The sequence below is a fragment of the Glycine soja genome, chromosome 17 (assembly GCF_004193775.1).
Source record: "Glycine soja cultivar W05 chromosome 17, ASM419377v2, whole genome shotgun sequence".
Classification (NCBI taxonomy): Eukaryota; Viridiplantae; Streptophyta; class Magnoliopsida; order Fabales; family Fabaceae; genus Glycine; species Glycine soja.
Genome location: NC_041018.1, coordinates 38,318,720 through 38,343,687, shown reverse-complemented (window position 1 = coordinate 38,343,687; position 24,968 = coordinate 38,318,720). Strand labels below are relative to the sequence as shown.

The 24,968-nt window shown below is 32.5% G+C and overlaps 2 protein-coding genes and 1 pseudogene across 2 annotated transcripts; 1 reads left to right on the top strand and 2 right to left on the bottom strand.

Annotated features, from left to right (window-relative positions):
- Positions 1 to 5,485: 5,485 nt before the first annotated feature.
- LOC114393827 lies at positions 5,486 to 6,208 on the bottom strand. The gene has a single exon (XM_028355287.1). The coding sequence runs from the start codon at positions 6,029 to 6,031 to the stop codon at positions 5,642 to 5,644; it is 390 nt and encodes a 129-aa protein (XP_028211088.1). The 5' UTR covers positions 6,032 to 6,208; the 3' UTR covers positions 5,486 to 5,641.
- Positions 6,209 to 7,141: 933 nt separating this feature from the next.
- Positions 7,142 to 10,872, top strand: LOC114391741 (glycine dehydrogenase (decarboxylating), mitochondrial-like). The gene is made up of 8 exons (XM_028352700.1): positions 7,142 to 7,174; positions 7,948 to 8,070; positions 8,306 to 8,350; positions 9,354 to 9,431; positions 9,517 to 9,642; positions 9,745 to 9,843; positions 10,008 to 10,125; positions 10,640 to 10,872. The coding sequence occupies exons 1-8, from the start codon at positions 7,142 to 7,144 to the stop codon at positions 10,732 to 10,734; spliced, it is 717 nt and encodes a 238-aa protein (XP_028208501.1). The 3' UTR covers positions 10,735 to 10,872.
- Positions 10,873 to 22,851: 11,979 nt separating this feature from the next.
- Positions 22,852 to 24,342, bottom strand: LOC114391740 (annotated as a pseudogene).
- Between the last annotated feature and the right edge of the window lie 626 nt (positions 24,343 to 24,968).

The following is a 24,968-nucleotide window of genomic DNA, read 5'->3' as shown; positions in this document are numbered from 1 at the left end:
GTGTGCACGCTTTGTTCTATTAGAGCCTTGATATTTTTTCTTCATTGAATCCCAAGTATCTTTGGAAGTTTCTTTGCAAAGAATTGTTTCCAAGATAGAGCGATTAATGGCCTAGAACAAGTAATTTTTTGCTTTTAAATCTTTCAACTTCAGTCCCTCCAACTCCTTTTGTTGTGTTTCAGTGAGTGCTACATCAGCATTAGGCGTTTCAACACCACTTTCAACAACATGCCAATACTCTTTAGACTGCAGGAAATTCTCCATCAACATGCTCCAATGGTCATAGTGACCATCAAAGCGTGGAATAGTAGGCTGCACAAAGTGCCCTTTAGATGACATCTCTTTCGTTTGCTGTTATCATAAAAGTTGTTGCCTTTGTTTTTTTATATAGGTCCAATTTAGTTCTGATACCATTGTTAACACATAAAGAAATAAAGACTAAAATATTAAAAATGTGTTTCTCTGTGTTGTTCATAACAAGTAAACTCACGCCTATTAAGTAAGCTAGTATATAACAGAATAATAAGAAGATAAGAATCAAATCCATTACTGTATAATCTGAAACTGAAATCCTAACATTTAAGAAAAAAACACAACCACTATGCTACGTGGAGTATCACACCCCTTAAAACTAAGATAATAACTGAACTATTCAAAACAAATATTTTTTTTTATTTTCTTAACAATTATTTGCATGATTAGATTAAAAGTGTAAAAGTTAAAGAATTTGATTTTAGACTTAGTATAAGTTGATATTAATTTTTACATGATAGGGAGTAATTTTTATTTTTTATTTCTTGGAAATGGATCACATTTATGCAAAACATTGTCAAAATATTTCATGTCAAATCTCATACTTCAAAGTTGTATGAGAATCAATATAGAGTCAGACAATTCTCAACTTATCATCTTATGAACTATGTGTTTGACGTTAGATTGTATTTGATAGAACGAAAAATAAGAGAAATAAAAAAATAAAATAAATTTTATGTAAGTCTCACACCTTTTATAATACTCTATTTTAATTTAAATGTCTCATTTTTTTTATTTTCATCGGTTCAATCCATATATTTGATTTTAATTTTATGCTTTGTTACGGGCCAGAATCCTATGGTCCAGATTCAGAACAATTATTTAAATGAAAATAATCAAAACCTTACAACAATTTATTTGGCCGACACATGAATAATCTTTTTCTTTAAAAAGAAGTTACATTAATATATATATATATATATATATATATATATATATATATATATATATATATATATATATATATATATATATATAACATTAAAATTTACAAAAAATCATAAACCAAACAGGGATAGAGTTTAGTTATACGAAACTTGATGTAAAAGCAATAACTCTTCTGGTTGGTTGTGCCTACGGTCTAGTGTAGTGGTCCCCATGTCACCTGGCATTTAAGTGATTTTAATAATTTACTTGTTTTGCGTCACGCTTCTTCAACTATTGCTGGGGTACATGACAAGAGCCAAATGCTGGCTGGATTCACAATATTCATAGAATAGCAACTTAAAATGTCAATCAATGAGCCATTTCATGTTTCCATAGATTTCTCCGATCTGGATTTTCTACAATAGGATTTTTATGTATTTATATAGAACATGTTTGGATTGCCGGTATCAACCTCCATTTGTGACCTACCTCTATTTCTGGGAAGCATTTTTTTCCTTGTTTCTACGTTGAAGTTGCCTCACATTTCTTGCTCCAGTAAAATCGTCGGAGATTCAAACACGCACATGTAAGGGACAGTCTCACATCTAAAGCAAATTTTTAAGATTAATTTAGACTTAAATTGAAGTTGTAAGATGCTATCAAAATCTATTATAATAAGAACCACCCATTATCAGCCTTTAAATCTATAAATTTCTTGTTCAAGATATTAAGTCTTTCATGTAAGGGAATTGAAGTGTATTAGAGACATCAAATAATAATATAATCAAAGTAAATTAAAATATATAAGTGAGAGTTAATTCTTCCTTATATTTCAATTCACTGCCTGCGTAAATACTTGATATCCCTTGCCATAAGAAATCCTAGTCTGATTGGAATTATCAAATGACATACATTGCACCATTGAAAGGAGACAAGCCAAGATAATAAAGTGAATCGACAGTGAGACATAAGGCAACAATGGGCCAATGTGAACGAGACGCTTCTTGAACCATCATGATCAATAATCAAAAGTTTGTGGTTAGAAGCATGAAATTTGTTTTTATCGTGCAACTTTCTGGTGGCCAAATGCCATGTGCTTAGCTTTTTTCAACTTCTTGTGATGGAGAACCTTTGCCCAATTCACTCCAAGTTGTTTGCCTATGTAGTGATTAGTATCTTTAATGGTAGAATTTATTGGTTACATTAGATAACTATATATATTGTGTACAACTTTAATATAAATCTCATAACTAGTGGGACACATTTAAATTGAGAGTGGCTACTATTAGCAACTGGTTCTCTTTCAAGAAAAAGTGGGTAAGGAATTATTTTGTCAATAAAAAAATTTCAAGGACACTAAACTACCAAAGCCTATATCTTTCTAAGACGAATACGAGGGTTTACCCATTTCTTGTCATCATTTGGCTACTCCTCAATAAGGTTAATCTAGAAAATTATCAAAAAAGAGACACAGAAACCGATTTCGTTACACTTCAAATATCTATGCCATTAACTTCGTTTCTTTAATTTTATGCTTATAAAAAGTAAAAACCTCGTCCGTTTCATGTTTTTTTTTTTAAGAAGCAATGAAAATTTATTATAGAAGCCATTGGATCAGAATAAGATGTGTCTAGTAGGGGTGGGAATAGGCCAGCCAGGTCAAACTAGGCTTTAAAAGGTCTGAGCTTAGTCTATGATTAATTTTTGAGGCCTGAGTCTATAGCTTATCAAAGATTTTTATTTTGCCTCGTGGCTTGGTAGCTTGTTTAAAAGTCTATTTAAAAGTCTTCTTCACATTAAATCTTTAATATTTCTAATTGTTTTTACCAAAAATAAATAAATAAATAACACACCTTCTATAATAGGCTAAACACAGAATGTTAATTACCTCTATCAAAAAAGCTTGAAGTGAGAAGGATATGATTTTTGTTTGGTTAGGAACGTAATAGGAAAGTTAAAAAAAAAAAAAAGAAACCTAACAGAAAAAAGATATGATTTTTGTATTGGAACTTAATAGGATATAATAGAATATGATTTTTGTATAGGAACGTACTAAGATATGATAGGATATGATTTTTGTTTGGTTAGAAACATAATAGGAAAGTTTAAAAAAAAAAGAAAGCTAATAGAAAAAGGATATGATTTTTGTATTGGACCGTAATAGGATATGATAGGATATGATTTTTATTTGCTCTAGAATATAGGAATGCAAGAAAAACGAAACCTAATAGGAATAAAAAAATGAACTGCTAACAGAAATAAGAAAACTAATAAAAATAATGAGAAATATAAAGGAACACCTGACTCACTAGTTTTTTAAAAAATAATATTAATTATATCCAAAAAATAATATAAGTATATATATATATATATATATATATATATATATATATATATATATATATATATATATATATATATATATATATAGGCCAGCCTATCAGACTTAAAAGACTTTTTAATAAGCTTAAGCCTGGTCTATTTAATTTAATAGGCTTTTAAAAAAGTCTGAACCTAGTCTTTTAATTAAATAGGTCAGGCCAGACCAAACTTTAAGTAGGTCAGATCGTAGGTCCCTATATGCCGGCCTAACTTATTCTCACCCCTACCTAAGAGCCACAAATACATGAATATTTCGTGCTATATGACAGCGGCAATTTCCAAATACCGAAACCCACCCAAACTACAATGCTGCAGAAATATTATGGTATCAACCAAAGGTTAATATCAATTCCACCTATTCAACTGCTATACAAAATTACCACCTCCACTCCTCCACTGCCTAATTAACAATAGAAAAAGTTTCGGTTGTTTTACGTACCGAGCATAGATCCAAATTTTAAATAGTAACAATACTTGAACAACAAATTTTTGTAATAATTCTTATAATTTAGGAGAGAAAAATAAAGAAGACAGAAGTATGTGATAAAATGGGTGATTTGAACAAGGGAAGAGTTTAATAATAACGTATTCTTAGAGTAAAATTTTTTACAATGTTAACTGACAAAAAAATATCTTTGATTTAAATAATTTTTAATATGTATAAAAATTAATAAATATTAAAGTGCAATAAAGACATCCGAAAGGTTCGGCACTATTCATCACACCACCGAACAGAACCTAGCTCCGATACCATGTTAAAGTGCAGCAAAAGCATTTAAAATGTCCTCTTAAAAATCGGTTCATAAGGGAGTCGTCTACTCAGCTATATAAATACTTATCATGTTTGTTAACCACACTATGTAAGACTCTGAACAATAAATGTATACTATATATAATAGTGTCATATGATAATAGAAAATATCTTTACACAACATATTTTATTTATTAGTAAGAGAAATAGAAAGAAAAAAAAAACTATAGAAAGTGTTATAAAAATTTAAGGTTAAATATGGTTAAGATATTTGATAAATAATTAAATTTTATTTTGGACTTCTAATAAACATTTTTGTTATTTTGAGTCCTCAATGTATTAAATTTTTTATTTTAAATATCTGTTATCTAATGTCTTTAGATGGTCAATGATGATAATAATGTCATATTGTCATTTAATTTACAAGAGGAATTTAAAATAAAAATTTTAATATATCATAATTTTAAAATAACAAAAAAGTTTATCAAAAATCTAAAATAAAATTCCATCATTTATCAGGTAACTTAAACATAAATCAATAAATTTATTATATATATATATATATATAATTTAATTGCTGAATAAAAAGATATTGCAACTAGCCTAAGACACGAATGACCACAAAGTTACGCACACAGACACAGGTCATTGACTACTTCAACAAAACACAGTATATGTCTCCCAATTCAGATGAAACAATTTTCAAAAGACCAATTTACTGTCAAGCAAATGCTTAAGATCCATCACCAAACCTCAGACAGGAGCCAGTGATAAACATGAAAAAGCTCAGTAATAACAATGAACAACCAAAGGCAAAATAGATTGTAACACATGGAGCCATTAAAGACGAATTGAAAGAACTCAAACACTAAGTAGTAACGAAAAATAAATCAAAATAATTTGTTGAATTAAGTCATGAGTGAGGGTAAGACAGAGGAACTGAAAAAGGTTATTTATAAAAAAGAAAAAGTCTAAGATCGATCTCCTTATCATGAATATGAAGCTAGTTTCATTTAGCATAACTAATGCATTTATAAACATAGAGGGCTTGCAAATGGTAACTTGTATGAGTACAGATAGAGTCTCAAAATTTAACAGAACTACACACAAAATTTTAATCCATTAGACTCATCTAAACAAGTATCATGAAAAACAAAAATATAGAGAAGATCATTCAATAAAGTAACATTAATTTATAAATCAAATCTTTGGTAAACTCAAGTCAAATTAACTGAACTGATCATAACTCATAATTCTACTAATCATGAACAGAAAAAAACTCAAAATCATATATATGTAAACAGGAAATTAATACAAAGGGGTAATTAATCACCACCAGCCATAAACCACTTGGCAGTACCTATCCTTAACCCACCTAAAGCTCTTCCTAAAGGAGCCTTTGACTTTTCCTTCCACAGAATACATTTTATAGCTAGCAACCCTCTTCTTCCTTTGAATCTCAGGATCAGTAACAAAGCTCCAAGACTTGGAAATAGAAGAAGTCCTTGATGACATGCTTTTTCCTTTCTTCATCATCTTCAAGTCCTTGTTGTTGTAATTATTAGGAGCTTGTGTATATGAAGAAACACTGTATGACCTGAGATCATAAGGCCTTGTTGGTTGTGGTGGTGCTCCTCCATAGTACCTCTCCATCTGCTGCATCATTTGCCCATTATTTCCATGAGACCTTGATTTGTTGTAGTTGTTGAAGTCCTCCATGGAAATTAATTAGCTATGCAGGAAGAAGAAGAAGAAGAATAGTAGGTTCTTTCTCCCTCTCTCTCTCTTCAAGGTCAAGACTTTCTTATCAAAATTTTGAGAGAAAGTAGGAGTGTGGGGTTGTCAAACATAGCTCATGTTCTATATTATCACTGAGGTTGGAAGTTGGCTGGCAGTGTTTCACTTTGAATTTTTATATATATTTTCTTATCTAAATTCCATCATATACTATCTACTATCAACCCTATCTAATTAACTTGATTGAACATATGTGAGTTATTACAAATTTTTTAATAATATCTTTGATTCTATAGATAAAAAATGTTACCTACTAACTATTGATTTCATTTATAAATATCTCACGGTCTAAAGAAATTTAACACTAGTAACAAATTGAAATATATAATAAGGTTGATAATTTTTATAATATAAATTTTAAAACTGATATTTATTATTAATTAAAATATAATATTTTATGATAATAATTTTAATCGCATTATTCATCTCCTCTATTACTTTCATTTTTTTCTTCTGTCTGTTTCTTTTTATTTCTTGACTCTTGAGCACTTCGTTGGGATGTAAAAAAATATTCTCTTCATTTAATTTTATTTACCATTTGCTATAAAAAAATCTTTGAGGCAATATACTCTTGTTAACACATTCAAATAAATAATTGTCATACTCTTATTATTAACTTTTACAATAATTATTTTTATAAAAAACAATAATAATTTTTAATTAAATAACAATATAAAATTTGTTACACAAATAATACATGAAAATTAAATTCTTTCAATTAATTTGGGATCATAAGAGACAAATTCTCCACGCTTTTTTTTTCTACATGGTGCTCAAATGAATTATATTCTTTACGTTTGTTTTTATTAAAAAATAATTATTTATTAAATTTTAACTGTACTGAACATGTTATAAGTGATTATATGGCGTGTTTAGTGGGAATCATTACTGTCCACGGAAAACATGCATGAATTTTCCAAAAGTTGGTATATAAAAGTTGACCAAAGCCTACGACTTTATCTTAACTCTTGATTTGATTTAATATTTGAATTTGAAACTCTTCGTAACCCTATCAAGCAAGAAAAAAAGGAAATGCAAAAAGTAAATACATCACCTCAATATGATGTAAGTTATTGAATATTTTTTTTAAATTATAGATTGGAAAATTTAATTTCACATGTATTTTAAAAAATAATAACATTTCGGGAAAATTATGTTTTTTGAAATATTTTTAATCAATTTCGCGTGAAAACATTCTTATGAAAATGTGAGAATCTTATTTTTCAAACTTTGATTTTTCTTTTGTTACAGTAAAAATCATGTTATTTTTTTTATTAAATTATATAATATGATAAATTATTAATATAATTGATAAAAATACTTTTTAATTTCTAAGAAATTTATTTAAAGATTATTAATGACCAATCAAATAAATATTATTCATTTCCAAAAAACATGATTATCAGGATTGATGATTTTTCTTCATAAAAAAAAAAAAAACTTTCCCCCCACCAAACAATATGATAGAGTTACTTGTGTAATTGTTTTTAAATAATTAAGATGATTGGTGGAGAAATAAAAAAATTAAAGATAACTGAAGAAATGGTTCAACACATTTAAAATGTTTCCATGAAGCAATCTTACCACTAAAAAAAGTTTGCCACAAATCTACTACCACCTCATCATTTATGGAAAAAACTTAAAAAGACAAAATCTAAAAACCAAATAAAAAATAGTTTGGAGACCAAGACTAGACAACATATAAAGGACTAAAAACAAAAACCTTAAATAATTAATTGAGGGGCTAAAAATATAATTTACTAAAAAGAATTATCATTCAACATCTTTTACACTACCTCCCCTGAAATAAGTCAATATTGATTAATTGAATAAAATAGGTACCTGTCTCAGCACATGGTAGTGAGGGTACAAATCCTGCTGATGCTGCTATGTGTGGAATAAAAATCGTCTCTGTTGGAACTGAGGCCAAGGGAAAGATTGATATAGAAGAGTTGAGGAAGGTTGTTAAAACACATATGGACAACTTATCTGCACTTATGCTACAACTTGCTTCCTGTAGAATCTTACTCATATTATAGACTTCATACCAGCTAATTGAGAGTGTTGTCAAACTTAGGCATTTTTTTTTTTTTATATTAGTTTGGTTTTGATTTACATTGCCGGTAGCATATCCTTCAAGTCACAGTGTTTATGAGGAAGGTATACTGATGAGATTTGCAAGATTATCCATGATAATGGAGGCCAAGTATATATGGGTGGTGCCAACTTGAATGCTCTCAGGTTAGTTGTTCTATATATATTTTTATCCATAGGAATTGAAAACAGGTCACAATAACTCACACATTCTGCCCAATTAATTGAGCTATATCCCTTGGTATTTGCTGTTCTATATATATCTTTACATTCATGCAGTTAGTGTTGGACCACGTGTCTGTCAGGAATTGTTCTCGGGGTAGATTGTTCAGGATGATATTGTATTACCGAAGACATATAGTTCATGGAACTAATTTCTCTCTATTTTTTAATCTTCTCCAAATTGTGAATTGATCCAAAACTTCAGTCATGTCTTACAAAACCCTTGACAACTTTTTGTTTTGTTGCCACATTCTTCGTATCATGTTGGTCCAAAATTATCAATTTGTGCCTAATCTTCAAAAGATGAATGTTCAAATGTTCAATCTCCATAAGACATTTTGCATCCCTCATGGAGGAAAATGCCCTGGCATGGGTCCTATTGGTGTATAGAGACACTTGGCTCCATTTTTACCTTTCACACCCTGTGGCTAGTACTTTTTTTCCCTATTAAGGATGTCATTATGTATAACATATATACATGTTTTCAATTATATTCAATAGATAGTGCATTGCTTTCACAAGAACTGAAATTCTTGTGAAGACAAAACATTTGTGTGACTTAGTTCTTGCTGTTTAATAACACCATTGTCTTTATATTATTTACTTTTATCTGTTATCATAATAAAGATAGCAACTGGTGGAATTCCTGCCCCTGACAAACATCAACCACTTGGTACCATCGCTGCTGCACCATGGGGCTCAGCACTCATATTGCCAATCTCTTACACTTACATAGCCATGATGGGTTCTAAAGGACTCACCGATGCATCAAAGATAGCCATTTTGAATGCAAACTACATGGCAAAACGATTGGAGTTTTGTCTCATTTTATAGATTACATGCATTTCTTTCAACCTTTTTTTTCCTAGTTAGTATCATAATACTGTGATTCTGTATATGATCCTTGGTTTAACTTTGACTCCTACAGAATTATTACCCCGTTCTTTTCCGTGGAGTCAATGGAACAGTTGCTCATGAATTCATCATTGACCTGAGAGGCTTTAAGGTAAGTCCATTCCATGATTGCAGTTGTTCATCAATTAATTAGAATTGTTCATGTTCTGATTACTTGTAAGCTATTCCCATTGTAGAATACTGCTGGAATTGAGCCTGAAGATGTTGCAAAGCGCCTCATGGACTACGGTTTTCATGCACCAACAATGTCATGGCCTGTGCCTGGCACACTCATGATTGAGCCAACTGAGAGTGAAAGCAAGGTATTACCTTACTGGAAAATTATTGTCCTTACGATGCCCCTTTTTCTTTGTAAATTTTTTGTGAACTAATTTATTCTTTAATTCAACTAAACATCATTGCAGGCTGAACTAGATAGGTTCTGTGATGCTCTTATTTCCATTAGACATGAAATTGCTGAGATTGAGAAAGGAAATGCTGACATTAACAACAATGTACTTAAGGTAAAAACAAAAAAACATTGTTCTTCATTTGTATGATGTTACTAAGAAGAGAAATACTTGTTTTAGTTTGATTGTCTAATAGTACACAACATTGGCTGCATATTTCATTCACAATTTCAACCAAGTTCGTGAACTTTTTATTGATTATCTATAATGTTCTACAGAGCGCCCCTCATCCACCATCACTGCTCATGGCTGATGCATGGACAAAACCATACTCCAGGGAATATGCAGCCTTCCCAGCTCCTTGGCTCCGTGCTTCAAAGTTCTGGCCTACCACAGGTAATCATGTAGTTGTTTACATTACTATATGTTTCTCATTTCAAGAAATTATTTCTATGTAGTCCCAACCAATGTTCACGAGACACAACAACAATTTAAAAAATGTGGTTACATGTCACATGGAGATTTGCCAGGATTATATGATCTTTTAGACAATACAAATACAATAATTTCTTTTTCTTATGACATCCTTCAAGTAAGGAACCTACTCCATTATCTCTTGTTTGATATAGATTAGGAGGAATGCTAGCAACATATTCTCTTATACTCTCTTTCTAACACTCTTTTATTGGCTGAAAATCATGATTCCCACTAATTTGAGAATAGAACTTACCAAATGAGGAATGAGACTCAGATTTAATGGAACCTATATGAATTTCAGCCAATAGATTGTGTTACTAACATTTTTTATAGTCTATTGAAGATGTGCTATGTTGTATGTAGTGGGCTAGTGGCTGCATAAATTTGTTTGAGAAATAAATGCATAGACTAATTAATAAATGTAACATATCAGGACGTGTTGATAATGTGTACGGTGACCGCAACCTGATTTGCACCCTTCTGCCAGCATCACAGGCTGTTGAAGAACAAGCTGCCGCCACAGCATAGTGTGTTCAAATGACAACTATTTTCATTTCCCGTTGTACATAAACTCTTATTCCTATTCATACAGTTCTTGCACCTCTTGAATATTGCTTCATCATATGTGATAATGATGATAATCCACTGCTCTTAAGTTTCATCCAACCACAGGAAACGAAAAAAAGTAATTCGTATAATTGCTGCTGCTATTGGATTTTAGGAATGTATTTTAGGCCTATCTGTCACAATAATGTGAAAAAATGAATTTGAACTTGTAATGCTAGAATATGTTAATGCTAAAATGTTATAACTTGTAATTGTAATGAGATGAATATGAACTGAGGAAAAACTGTATGTGAATTAGCATGTCTTCATTCTATGTGGTGTACTTGTTTGGTGTAGAGGTGGTGAATGGAATTCTATATCATTTTGATTGGTTGAATCAATGTAAATTAGCTCATAGTTGCACCAAAAGTTTGCCTTTTTTATTCTTTAATTACATATGCCAAAAAATAAGAAAGAAAATTGAAAACTTTAATCATATAATCATCACAGTGAGTTCAGCAAACTTGGTTTCTTCTAATTTTCACTATAATACCCCATTTTTCATAAAATAAATTAAAAATGATTTTTATTTAAAATAAATAGAGTTTTAGAAAAATGGTGAGGTTTTTATAATTAAATAAATAAGGAAAAATAACTTTATTAATTAAAATAATGGTTTGAAGGAAAATAAAAATAATATTTTATTTATTCATTTGATAAGACATAAAATAGAATTCATTTTAATAAAATAGATAAATAAAAGGTTTAGAGTACCCTAGCAATAGAGACGTAATAGGTCACTCGTTTCTATATTCTTTTTCCTCCCGAATCCGTTTTTCTTTCTTCCTTTCCCAAAACCCTCTCTATTTTCCGCATACACTCAAATCAATCTCCATAAAACAATGATCCTAAACTATTTAACCGTTGGATCCTTGTTAAATTTGAAAGTGTGGTTCGGAACTCCCTTCCTCACACATCCACCGTTGGGATTGTTGAGATAATGTCTCCGGTGGAAAAAATATTCCTCACATTGAACTTTCTCTTTTTCCACAGACACCTAAACCTTTCCCAATAAAACTATGATCCCGGACTCATTAAGCATTGGATCTTTACGAAATTTGGACAACACCTTCCAAACCCATTTTGGAACATTCTGACCGTTGGGTTTTGGGAAATAATGTTTTTGCAGAGAAAATTAGTCTCTCACGTTGATAGTAAAATGGAGTCTACAATCTTGTCTCTTTCTCTCTAACGTTTGGAAACCCTAACAGAGCAAATAGGGAAAAAGCTTGAGGAATCTTAGGGAACTGATAGAGACGCTACTATCATTGTAGGACTACACACGTGAGCCCACTTAGAGATAAGGGATGAATTTATCGCAATTGAGGTTTGAATGAACATGTGTAGGGATCCTTAGGGGATCAAATTGAGATTTATTTTAGGATATTTATTGTATTGTAATTCTTCATGTATGATTATAATTGCAAGATTTTTATATTGGGATCATGAAATTGTGATTGAAATTGTCTGTAAGTAATAAATTGAATATGTGATGAATTGTGAGATAACATGTTGCATTGAGATCATAATATTGTTATTGAAATCGAGTATAAGTACAAAGTTGAACATGTATTAATTTGTGAGATAAACGTAAATATGTGATGGTGGATTGTGACATTATGAGATGTTAAATTGTGGACATGAGATTTGGTTGTGAATAACTATGTGGTTAACACTTGATGTGACAATACTTGTGTTGTGAGCTGTGAATTATACAATAACCCGACTGATGTTTACCTTGAGAAAAGTGTTTATGTGCACTATTAAAGGGAAAGTGTAGAATTCCTAGTTAGGAACTTAAAGTGTTAAATTGTAGCGTAATATGTTAAATGTGTTTGAAACACGAGTGTGAGATCATGTGTATTATATAATTCATGAGCAGTGTCTGCGTGCAAAAATTGTTTTAGGGGTTAGACCTGAATAAAAAAGGTGAGACCCTAACGGATTCTTCGACGTCTAGGCCTTGGGGGTAAAGACACTCAGTTTGAGTGTTCTTTAAGAATATGTTGATATCATATGGTTGGAGCATTCTCGCAAAATAGAGTGATCCTAACTGGTCACCTTATAATTTTACTTAGTAAGAGTGACCTGACATACCTATTGTGTGGTGTGTCTTATTATGTACTCCTAAGCACCCCAATGTGGTTTTTCACTGACATGGTACCACATTGCATATAGGCTTGAGTCTTAGTATAATTGTTGCATAACGCTTGCTAATTATTTATTATGAAATTGATGTATTATTACGTTTTGACCCGAGTGTGTGATTCATGTATAATGTGATTGGTGATTGAAAAATGAAGTTTAAATATTGATAAAGTGGTGAAATGACGTGGATTGTATTAAGTTGAGCTATGTTATAAATACTTTCATAATTTATTTTGATTACGTCTTTGTTTATTTGTATTTTTTTTTAAAAAAAATATGATAACTCACTTATTTGTGTTTGGATCCTATGATGATCTCGAACCTTGTGTTCGTGGGAGCAGATGACTAGGTGGATGACTTTAAAGAACCTCGTGCTAGAGGACATTAAGACACAATGCTTTGATAGGATATGACATTGAGAATGAGTTTTTATTTTAATTGCATGATGTTATTTTATTTTATTTTACCTCACTGATTTAACAAAATTTCTTTTGTAAACTTTGACGATCTTGTTCTGAGTCAGATATGTTTTTAATAAGTTTTATTTGGTAATATTAAAGTGAATGTGACCATTTTACTCACATGAGCTCCTTTATGTTAATTGAATAAAATCATTTTAGTTAATTCTACATTTTTATAGGTTTTTCTTATTTATATGTATGTCATGGTAGAGGGTGTCACATCCACTAGATTTGATTTGTCCTAGTTTTGCTATAGTATAGGTTTGATTTTAATTATGATTATGATTTTTTTTCCTTTTCTATATTTATGATATGTTGAGTTCAGTCCATATGGATAATATGGATTTGGGGTTTAGCTATTCATTTTCTTTTTATTTCTGTTAAAAAAAATTAGAAATGGAAAAATCAATTAAAATTAAACATTAAAAAAAGATAAGATGGAGAAGACAAGTGTTGCTCACCTAAGGTTCCACTTGAGAAAAATGAAAAATGTTTCTCCCATAATTAGCTTATACATAAGTTAAAATCAATTTTTAGAAGAGTTAATAAGAGAGAATTTCTACATATTAGCTTATGCATAAGTTAATTTTAACATACAAAAAAATTATTTCAAATTTTCCTTTTTTTTCTTTTAGAAGTGGGTGTATTTTTTTTTAATCTTGTAGCTGACATTATTTAGTGGGATAAAATTTTATTGGTTGCTGGTCAGTGGTCACGAAGTTGTTGCTTAAGAGTTGTTAGTTAAAGATGTCTAATCATCAATGTAATTTGTAGGCACTTTTTTATTTTGTTGTTTGCATCGGGATCATGACATTCATTGTTGGACATTATACTGATCATCATCACAGGTACAATGCATTTCTCTTTGTTCTCTAAGTGTATACTTGATTGTCGTGGAATTAATCTCACCGCTTTCATGTCATGTACTTGGAGACCAATGTGAAATGCTACCGAAATTTCATCAAATTTAAGAAAAGAGACTTAACCTTGACGTATGAGTTTACTATAAAAATATGTCTTCCTGAATAGGATAAGGTCACACCTTTAATGAAAAAGTGAAATTTTCATGCACCGAAAAACTTTGTGAATATCACAGAGTTAATAATTAGATGAATCAAAGTTGGATCAACACTAGTTGCATGAGTCATTCGTATGAGGAAGGTGTAGAAAAGTTCTTGGAATTTGCCTCAGAAAGAAGTCGACCAGATGAGGATGAAAAATATTTTTGTCCTTGTATAAATTATTTGAACAGGAAACGACAACTACTCGATGACATACGAGAACATCTACTGTGTGATGGGATTAAGAAGAATTATACGACATGGTGAATTGATAGACATGCAGAGGGAGTCCCAATCTGAACCGGTTGATGTACAAATGGGAGATAGGAAATGATTTGTGATCTTTGACAAGAATCTTTTCAGCCAGCACATGCCCCTTCGTATGATACATTGCAAAGTGATTCGAAGAAGCTTTTGTATCCGGGGTGCAAGAAGTCTTTGATGTTGTTGTCAGTAGTGTTAAGTCGGGTTAATGTCAAGGTCAAATATAGTTGGAGTGACAAAAGCTTCACTTCACTTCTTCAGGTGGTGCAGGATATGATTCTAGAGGAAAATGTGTTGCCAAAAAGTTACTATCAAGCAAAGAAAATACTTTGTACGATGGGTATGGAGTACCAGAAGATTCATGCATGCCCTAATAATTGCATATTGTACAGAAATGAGTTTGAAGAAATGCACAACTGCCCCAGGTATGGGGTATCACGGTACAAAGTGAAGGATGATAATGAGTGAGCAGTGATGAAAACACCAAGAAAGGCCCCCTAGCGAAGGTGTTATGGTATCTTCCAATCATTTCAAGGTTCAAGCGTATGTTTGCTAATGCAAATGACGCAAAAGACCTTACATGGCATGCAGATGAGAGAAATTGCGATGGAATGCTCCGCCATCCGGCTGATTCCTCTCAGTGGAAGAAGATTAATAGTCTGTATCTAGAATTCGGCAAAGAGACAAGAAATCTTAGGATTGGACTTTCTAAGGATGGAATGCATCCTTATGGCAATTTAAGCACTCAACACAGTGCGTGGTCTGTTTTGCTAGTAATTTACAACTTGCCTCTTTGATTGTGCATGGAGCGAAAATGCATGATGTTGTCTATGATGATATCAAACCCAGGACAACCAGGAAATGACATTGATGTTTATCTCAGTCCCTTGATTGAAGACTTGACAAAGTTGTAGGACAAGGGGGTTGTTGTGTTTGATGGGTATTGAAATGAGACATTCAAGTTGTGTGTAATGTTATTTTGTACCATTAATGACTTTCCAGCATACAAAAATTTGGGTGGATATTGTGTTAAGGGCCATCGCGCATGCCCTATTTGTTAAGAAGACACAAGCTACGTACAACTGAAACATGAAAGAAAAATAGTATGCATTCGACATCAACGTTTTCTAGAAGCTTATCACCCTTACCGGCGATTGAAAAAAGCTTTTAGTGGAAGTCAAGAGCATGATAGTGCACGGATACTGTTAACTAGTGAACAGGTTCTTGAGCGGGTTGACGACATCGATACTGTATTTGGAAAGACTCAAAAGAAAGAAAAAAAAAGTAAAACTTCCATATGGAAGAAGAGGTAGATATTGTTTGATCTTCCATACTGGTCTGATCTAGATGTCAGACATTGTATTGATGTTGTGCATGTTGAGAAAAATGTTTGTGATAGTGTCATCGGCATGCTTCTTAAAATTTAAGGCAAGTTAAATGATGGTTTGAATACTCGCCAAGATCTAGTTGAGATGAGTATACGAGACTAGTTACATCCAAGGTCTGCTGGTAACAAAAGATACTTACCTCCAGCTTGTCATACTTTGTCCAGAAAGAAAAAGATAAGTTTTTGTCAGTGTTTATGTCGTGTCAAAGTACCGCAGTGATACTCTTCAAATATTAAGAGTCTTGTGCAGTTGAAGGATCTCAAGTTAGTAGGCTTAAAGTCTCATGATTGTTACATCTTGATGCAATAACTGTTAGAGGTGGCGATACAAGATATTTTGCCTAAGAAAGTCAGGCATGTCATAACTCACATGTGTTTTTTCTTCAATGCCTATGTAGCAAAGTCATTGATCATGTCAAGTTAGATGAGTTGGAAAACGAGGATATTATTATCTTGTGCCAGTTGGAGATGTATTTTCCTCCTTCATTTTTCGACATCATGGTTCACTTAATTGTTCATCTGGTGAGGAAAATTAAATGTTGTGGTCCTATTTATTTGTGGTGGATGTACCCAATTGAGCGATACATGAAGATCTTAAAAGGGTATACAAAGAATCTACATCATCCTGAAGCATCTATTGTTGAAAGGTACATTTCAGAAGAAGCTATTGAGTTTTGTTCCGAGTACATGGAAAAGGAAAAACCTGTTGGAGTTTTAGAGTCTCAGCATGACGAGAGAGTGTGAGGTAAGGGTTCAAAAGGATAACATGCTATCACTCCAAGTCTAGAAGAATGCAAAAATCTCATTTGTATATACTGAATAACAGTAATAAAGTTTTGTCGTACATAGTTCGTCATGAAGCTTTAGTCAAGGAAAGTAACCCAAAAATGACCAAGAATAGGGTCTTGAAAAAGCATAACAAGACTTTTTTAAATTAGTTTAAAGATATAATCGTTGGTGACCATAATGCATCTAAAACGTTAAGGAAGTTAGTAGATGGGCCTAAAAGAAATGCTATAACTTGGCAATGATACGATATCAACAAGTATTCATTCTACACGAAATCACAAGATGACAAGAGTACAATGCAAAATAATGGTGTAAGTCTAAGGGTTGAATCTCAACACTTTACTACTGTACATGATGACAAACCGTGTGTAGCGTCCATGCCTTACTTTGGAGTCATTAAAGAAATCTGGGAGGTTAATTATGTAAAATTCAGTGTTTGTGTTTTCAAGTGTAAGTGGGTAGATAGCAATATCGGTGTGCGAACCGATGATTTCGGATTTACTTTGGTAGATATGAAGAACTTTGCTTATAAGAATAAGCCTTTCATCATGGCAGAACAAGCTAAACAAGTATTTTATGTTCAAGATCCTTGTGATGAAAGATGGTCAGTGGTTCTACACGAAAAAACAATTGGTGTTAATATTAAAGATGATGATTTAACCCTTGATACTTGTCTCATTCCTTTCTCCATACAAATGTTGAGTAACGTCAACAGAGAAGAAGAAATTAATGATGTCCTCACAAATCGTAATGACCATGATGAAGGAGAATTAATTAACATACATCGTATAATGTAATTTATTTTATATTTACATGCTTTGTTAATTTTAGTTACATGACTTAATATAGTTTTCATATGTTGTTTAATTAATGTTGTTTTCTAACAGGCACATAGCTACACTACCCACCCAGTTCACCTCCTCCTCCTTCTGAGTCAACAACACCTTCTTCATCGACTACGTCCAAGAAGATAAGAAAAGCAACACAACTCAGATCATTGGCTACTAGACTAGCTAGGGCGGAGAGACCAATGGTTCATGTTGATTTTGTCATTGGGAAAGTCGATGGTCCCCATAAAAAGAAATTAAGAACATATTTGGGGATTATTGCTTGCAATAAGGTGGATGTTACATATGATAATTGGAAACAAGTTCCTGTCGCTCAAAAGGATATGATCTAGGAGGATATTCAGGTATTTCAATTAAATGTTGAATGTTGTTGTAATATGTTGTACTAAAAATGTTGAATGTTATTGTATTGCAGACTAAATTTGATATTCCTGAATCATCCGATTTGAGGACAAAGAAAAAAAATACTTCATACTGTAGGAGAGCAATTGGGGCTGTTTAAGTCAGATTTGACCTCCAAATGGGCCCTGGCGCATGGCAAGGAGGGTAAGGATGACAAAGTCTGTAAGAAGTATGGAATAAGCAAAGAGAAGTGGACTCAATTTTGTCAGTGCCCTAGAGACCCTTCATGGAAGGTTAATTGATTTTCATTGTTTTTCAAACTTCATATTTACGTATTGTTGTCAATTGTATTAAGTTACTGTTATGTGTTATTATCACATGATGTTCGAAAGAAGGCGCAGGCCATTCAAAAACAAAACACTACCCCTCACATGTTGTCTCGCGGGGGTTATGATTTTCTGGAAAAAAAGTTGATGGAGGAGAAGCAAAAGAAACGATTGGAGGAAGCATCCCAACCCGGGAGCACTGACACAGTCGTTGATCCTCCATCTCTCATTAGACGATAAGTGAAGTGGAAGATGACACGCACGAAAAAAACTGGTCAGATAACGTCTAAGGCAGCAAAGGAAATTACAGACAAGATTATAAGTCACTTTCATTTATCAATGGTCATTTTTTATAATAATTGTTGGATGACTAAACCAATTTTGTTTTGTCTTTTGACTACAGGATTCCTTGGAAGAGCAAGCCTCACAGGTAAGCTTTCTCGCCCATGGACGTCAAGATGTACTGACTGCTGCCATTGGGCGACCAGAGCACCATGGTCATGTCCGTGTTGCTAGAGCCGATGTCACAATCAAAAACTACTTTGGACTGACTTCAAGGGGCTCCCGCACCTCTTCGTCCATGGCTGCTGAAGACCTAGAGCAGCTAACACAAAAGATCAGAAACCAATTGGAGGATTCGATCACACAACAAGTGACTCAACAATTAATGATGTCCTTTAGCCACATGTAGTCGCAAATGCAATCACAGAGACTTACACTACTTCTTGAGGTCGAGGTTGGTCTTTCTGCTACTCATGTCAGCACAAAGGAAATTTGTGTCGATCCCTCGGGGCAGGACCCAGAAATGGGTGACTCAAATAAATGTGGGTTGTATGTTGATGACAGTCCTCCCCGACTGGTTGCTCTTGGAAGAGTTTATGAGGGTTCCATGACTTTCCACAGCATTCCTTTGGGAAATGATCAAGTGAAGGTTGGTCTTGAGGTAGTTAGAGATGTTGATGCTCGCGTTCCTATACTCAATCAAGAGATTCAGTTATTGGGGCATACACTTAGCACCTTCCTTGCTTGACCAACATATCTTGTAAAGCCTTTTTCAAACGAAATAGGTAGGATAAACAGGTAGCTAAGGGACTGACAAAACCTGTAGATATGTCGGATCTTAACGTCGATCCCCTCTACATGATGACATTGACCATCTCGCAGCTTTTCCTCAAGCTGTTGCAGGTGTCGTGGGATGCTACCATGTTTGGGGTGTATAATGATAACTTCCCATTGTACATAAAGCATGAAGATCTTTCTAAAATAGCTCATGGTGGTCAATGTCTGAGCATCTTTGTTATACAATTGTAGATTTTGTAAGTCATTTTACAATATTGTATATTACCTAACTAATTGTTTTATATTCATGCATAATTTACTGTATTTTAACAACAATAGGCATATGACTGAGACAACTATGCGAGTGGAGAATGTCGATGCGTATGAATTCCTCGAGCCACAGTCTATACAAAGATTTGGGCAATCGTAATTTGAATCAGAAGATTATATTAAGAAATAGAGTAGAATTCACAAAGAGATGTGTACCTAGAAGCCTACTTGAATGGGTAAGTTAAATTGAACAAATCAATTTAAATCATGTATACTTTATAATAACTTAATGTTCTTCAATGCAGTGCACATTGGCAAATGGTTGTCATTTTACCTAAGACAATGTTGCCATCTAATTTTTTTCCTTGCACAATAGGCCTAGGCTTGACAACTACTTGAAAGGAATGATTAACACGTTAGTTGTATTTTGAAAGACATTTACTTTATGATTAGAATTTGACATCAATATTTTTATTATATAATACAGATACATGTTTCTTTTAATCAGTGCTTTGAAGGGATTCGATGAGGGATTCAACGACAGTTAAGGAAGTAAATCCAAGGTTGTTGCTAGATGGATTGTAGTTAAATTAAATCATTTAAATAATGTTTCATGTCTTAAAAATTAAATTTTATTACGCTTCGGTTAACTTTGAATATTTAAATATCTTATTGAATTTAGTGTAATAAGCAAAAAGGAAACACTGAGTGCGAGTACTACGTAATGCATTGGATGTCAACAATAGTCCTAGGAGGTTGCAAGGATAACTAGGAAACGGTAATTGTTTACTTCAAAACTAATTCAATTTCTTATGATTGTTATTATTTATACTCATTTATTAACTTGTGTTTTATTATATCATGTAGTATTTTACTGATCAAAGACCATTGAAACCAGAGAGAATGAAGGCAATTCACATTCAGTGGACAAGATATTATTTCACAGTTAAAAATCAAACACTAGAAGTTTAAGTAATTGTAGAATTGTAGACTAGTTATTATGCTAATTTAGATTAGGTTACAAATGATTTTATGTATTAAATTTCATTTTTCTTATAATTCATTGTAAATATTCAATTATATATTATGGACAAAATTTAAGCTGCTTGATAAAAAACTATTTGGTTTGGTTTTGCTTTACAATTTACAGGTTAATTGGGGTAATTGCAAAAACAGACGGGATAATAAAAAAAATACAAAAAGCAACATCGGTTTTCATAAAAAACCGATGTGGTTTTCTACAAAACCGATGTTGTTAAATTTACTTAACATCGATTTTCATATTTATTTTTTTGTTATTTTTTATGATACAACATTGGTTTTGTACACTTAACATCGATTTTGGAAAATCGATGTAAACATTGAGCCTTTTAACGTCAGTAATTTCAACATCGGCTAATAACGATGTTGAAAGTCCTTAATAACCGATGTTAAAAGTTTATTTTCTAGTATTGAATTGTAGTCTCTTTGTTATCAGTCTCTATAGTTTCCAAAACATTGTAATTGTACATGCATGTTTATACTAATTCCATCCCTTTCTCCCTTACTCGTTCCAAAAGACCCTTTATTGATTCTCTTCAGCTTCAGTGTTTTTTTGGGGGCAAAAGAAGAGCCTCTAGGGTTTGTGAAGAGGAATAATGGATATGACAGTCCTAGAACAACTCAACATGAACAAGTCACCTTCATGAGGTTCAAGAAGCATCAATTGCTTTGAGAAGTTGGAGCAAATTGGTGAGGGCACAAATGGGTTAGTCTTCTCTCATTTCTCACCATATCCACTTATTCATTTTCCTTAAATTTTCTTCATGATTTGTTTCAATTTTATTTGCTTGCACTTTTCTTTGTTTGTGAGATGTGATTTATGAGTTTGGACAATAACTTGTGTTTAAATGTTCATTTTGTTACACTCGATTGGCTCTTCAATGTTCAACAACTTTCCTCTCCGTTGTCCCCATCACTACCCATTTCACAATGATCCACAAGTCTCAGATTTTTTGTTATAGGATTGACCAATAAATAATTCCACAAAATAAAGTGATTCCTTGACCCTTAATTAGTTTGTTTTGTAATTTGAGTGTTAAATGTATTGGGATGTTATATATAATGTATTCAATCATTCAGGTGGATATATATTAGTCAAGATCATTCAAATTGTTGGAATCCCTTTGAAAAAAATAAAAACTACTGGAATTCTACATTTACTATGTGTTTAGATGGGGAAATTAAACCAGGTAAAATATTTCAACAGGGATATTAAAATGCCTTCCTATAATGTAATCTGTTTGGATATGATATTTTAAAAGTAATTAAAATGTTATCATTTTTGTAGAGTATTTTAATATACTAATTTGACAGAATTTCAAATTCTCACCAAAAATAAAGGAATTAAAATTCCTCGTGGACACTCTCACGCACACTAGCTCTCACTCTCCCTCTCAGCACACTAGCTCTCTCTCTCTCTCTCCCTCTCAGCACACCTTGGTGTCACCAGCTACCACCTCTATCGACAAGTAAGTTTTTCTTTCTATTCATCACAATATTTTCTTCCTCTCACAGATAGGTTTCTTTCTCGCTCGCTCATCTCTGTTTTTTTCTTTTCTCAAGTTTATGTTTGTTTGATTTTGATTTCATTTTTGTAGCTACAAGGGTCGCTTGATTTTATTGATTTATGTTTCGTTTTCTATTTCATTTATTTTGTTTCAATGATTTTGATATGTTGGTGGGTGTGGAATTGGATGGGTTTGGAGTTGAGATAGGTTGTGAGCACCATATGTTTGTGAATATGCATCAAAGAGAAATAGAGAAACAAATCTGTTTGAATTTCTTGAACTGCATGATTGCTTGAGAATATGAATGAGTTGTTCGAAGCTGCTACAAATTTTCCTCCATTCTTTAAAAACTCCTCTTTCCTATAACTAGAAATTAAAGACTAACAAAGGTTTGTTTGGGTTTATTTTTATTTGCTTATGTGTACTGAGTGGGATATAACAGATTCATGCACATTTCTATTATAACCCAAGTTTGCCAAAAGTTATGCTTGTTAATGGGTTCCTGCAAGAAAGAGTAACATCAACATTCATAGATTCATTTGAAGGAAGCCTGTCGATCCCAATTAAGGAGTGAGCAATTTGAATTAATATTGAGATCCTTGATAGTTGTTTGGCTTGATTTTATAGGCATTGAAAGTCCCTTAAAGCTCGGTGATCTTTGCTGATGGTTAACACTGAGCTTGCCCATCCTACCATTACTAAGCACTTCACTGTTAATAGAAGATGCAATGGATAGCTTTTCTTGCATGGTGAATAGTTATCAGAGTTCATGTCCACATTCCCCCCAGTCCTTATTTTTGGGGAGCTTGTTGATCTTGCTTTTGCTTTTGTTGATTCTGTTGCAGCCATGTATGCTAAAGTTGCAGGAGAGCTTAAAAATGAGTGGTCCTCTCCCACTGAACACTGCCTCCTATGAGGAAAAAATATTCTTGTCTCTGAATATTACTTCTCAGCTTAAGTTTCCTTCCTCCGTATTCCTCCCCAGCTCTAGAATGTGAGCTAAAAACTGAGTCTAAATCTTCAAGCTCTTTACTCTTTGAAAGTTGTGTATCTACCCACTGCTTTAGCCAGTACCTCCATCTTCCATTTACTTTACTTCTTTTTTACTCTGCTGATCTCTGAGAGGGGTTTATGTATGTTAGTTTTAGAACCTTAATGTGCAAAAGAACAAGGCAAAAAGCATATGAAAGAGCTAGGAGCTTACTCTGTGGTTAAATGAGTATTCTTTTGTTCTTTCTCTCTTGCTTGTGCAAAAGGTATCTACCTCTTCCTTCAATACAGTGCTTTCATCCCACTTTCTTTCACTGTTTGAGTCCATCTAAAAATGAAAAAACCATGTTTCAAATTCTAAATAGTACAAGGATAAGTAACAACTACAATGTAATGTAATTGATAAAATGCTGAATGAGGTTATGCTCAACCTATCTCTTGTTACTGCTAACAAAAAATTAATAATTAATAACTATATGGCTAATAAGTATCAAGAAATTAAATATATATACTTGATCGAGCAAATGATGATTTTTCTCTTACTATTATAATTAAGATATCTCTGCAGATTTTGTGGTTGCTTGCAACTATGTTTAAAGCTTGCTTGTGCTCAGAGAAAGTAACTTGTAGTTGTAGGCTAATGATGTCTAGCTTTGTCATAATTTGCTGTATGTTTTGCCCAATGAAGAGCTTCATAGCTTTCCTATTTAAACAACTTATTGTATCAGTTCATAGTGTGCAAAATTGAATTATAAACTTGAAATACATTAAAGCAGTTTTGTTCCTCTCTTCTTCTTCATATACGTTTATGTTTTATGGTTTATACTTCACTACTTTTATGTTTCCTCTTAGTTTGATTGCATAGTATGATCAGATCGTTGCTCAGTTTGATAGCTATTTCCGCTTCAGTCTGGTAGTGTCATAATCTGATAGCATCAGTCTGAAAGTTGTTTTCTTCAGTCTGATATATCATTTGTTCTGTTTTTACAACATAGCTTGTTACCCTTTTATGCTTCAGCCTTTTTCCCTCTGCCATATTCCAACAGTTTGTCAATATATGGAGTGACAAATGGATCCCAAACTCTCTTGATAATGTTATTCACTGGGATCAGAATGTTCTTCTTGCTGTGAAAATGTGTATATAGAAAATGTGTGTCCCACATTTTGACCAATAGTGAACAAACTTCCAAACCATTTTTTCTCTTAAATCAATAATCAATTATGTTAATAGTTATATACCATTGTAACTTAGGAAGTGGAGTCCATGACTTATGCATGTAGCAAGAGCCAGACAAACATACCATCCAAGGATTAAAAGCAACTAAACTAACTCTACCTTTCTCCGAACATACATAAATAATCAAATATTATAACTGTTTTTATATTCTGTGGCATTCCCTTATCCTTGTTTTCTTGGCACAGAATGGTGTGTGTGTGTGTGTCTATATATATATATATATTAATCAGCATATTTAATTAGATTAATTAACATTAGTTGTGGCTATGGGTTATTTCCTTTGCGAAATTCAACTGAATGGAGACCAAAGTCCTCTCTATGTATTGATTGAGGTCAACAATAATGTTGTTCACGTTTGTTGCTTGCAGCAGTCAGCGTTAATATTTTTTCTTTTTTTCAATTTTAGATATTTTTTTTACCGACAA

Coding starts and splice junctions, on each gene's coding strand:
- LOC114391741 (XM_028352700.1), top strand. CDS start 7,142: ATGCAAAAAGTAAATACATCACCTCAATATGAT. Junction 8,071..8,305: donor ATATAGAAGAGTTGAGGAAG/GTTGTTAAAACA, acceptor TATCCATGATAA/TGGAGGCCAAGTATATATGG. Junction 10,126..10,639: donor AAAGTTCTGGCCTACCACAG/GTAATCATGTAG, acceptor GTAACATATCAG/GACGTGTTGATAATGTGTAC.
- LOC114393827 (XM_028355287.1), bottom strand. CDS start 6,031: ATGGAGGACTTCAACAACTACAACAAATCAAGGTCTCATGGAAATAAT.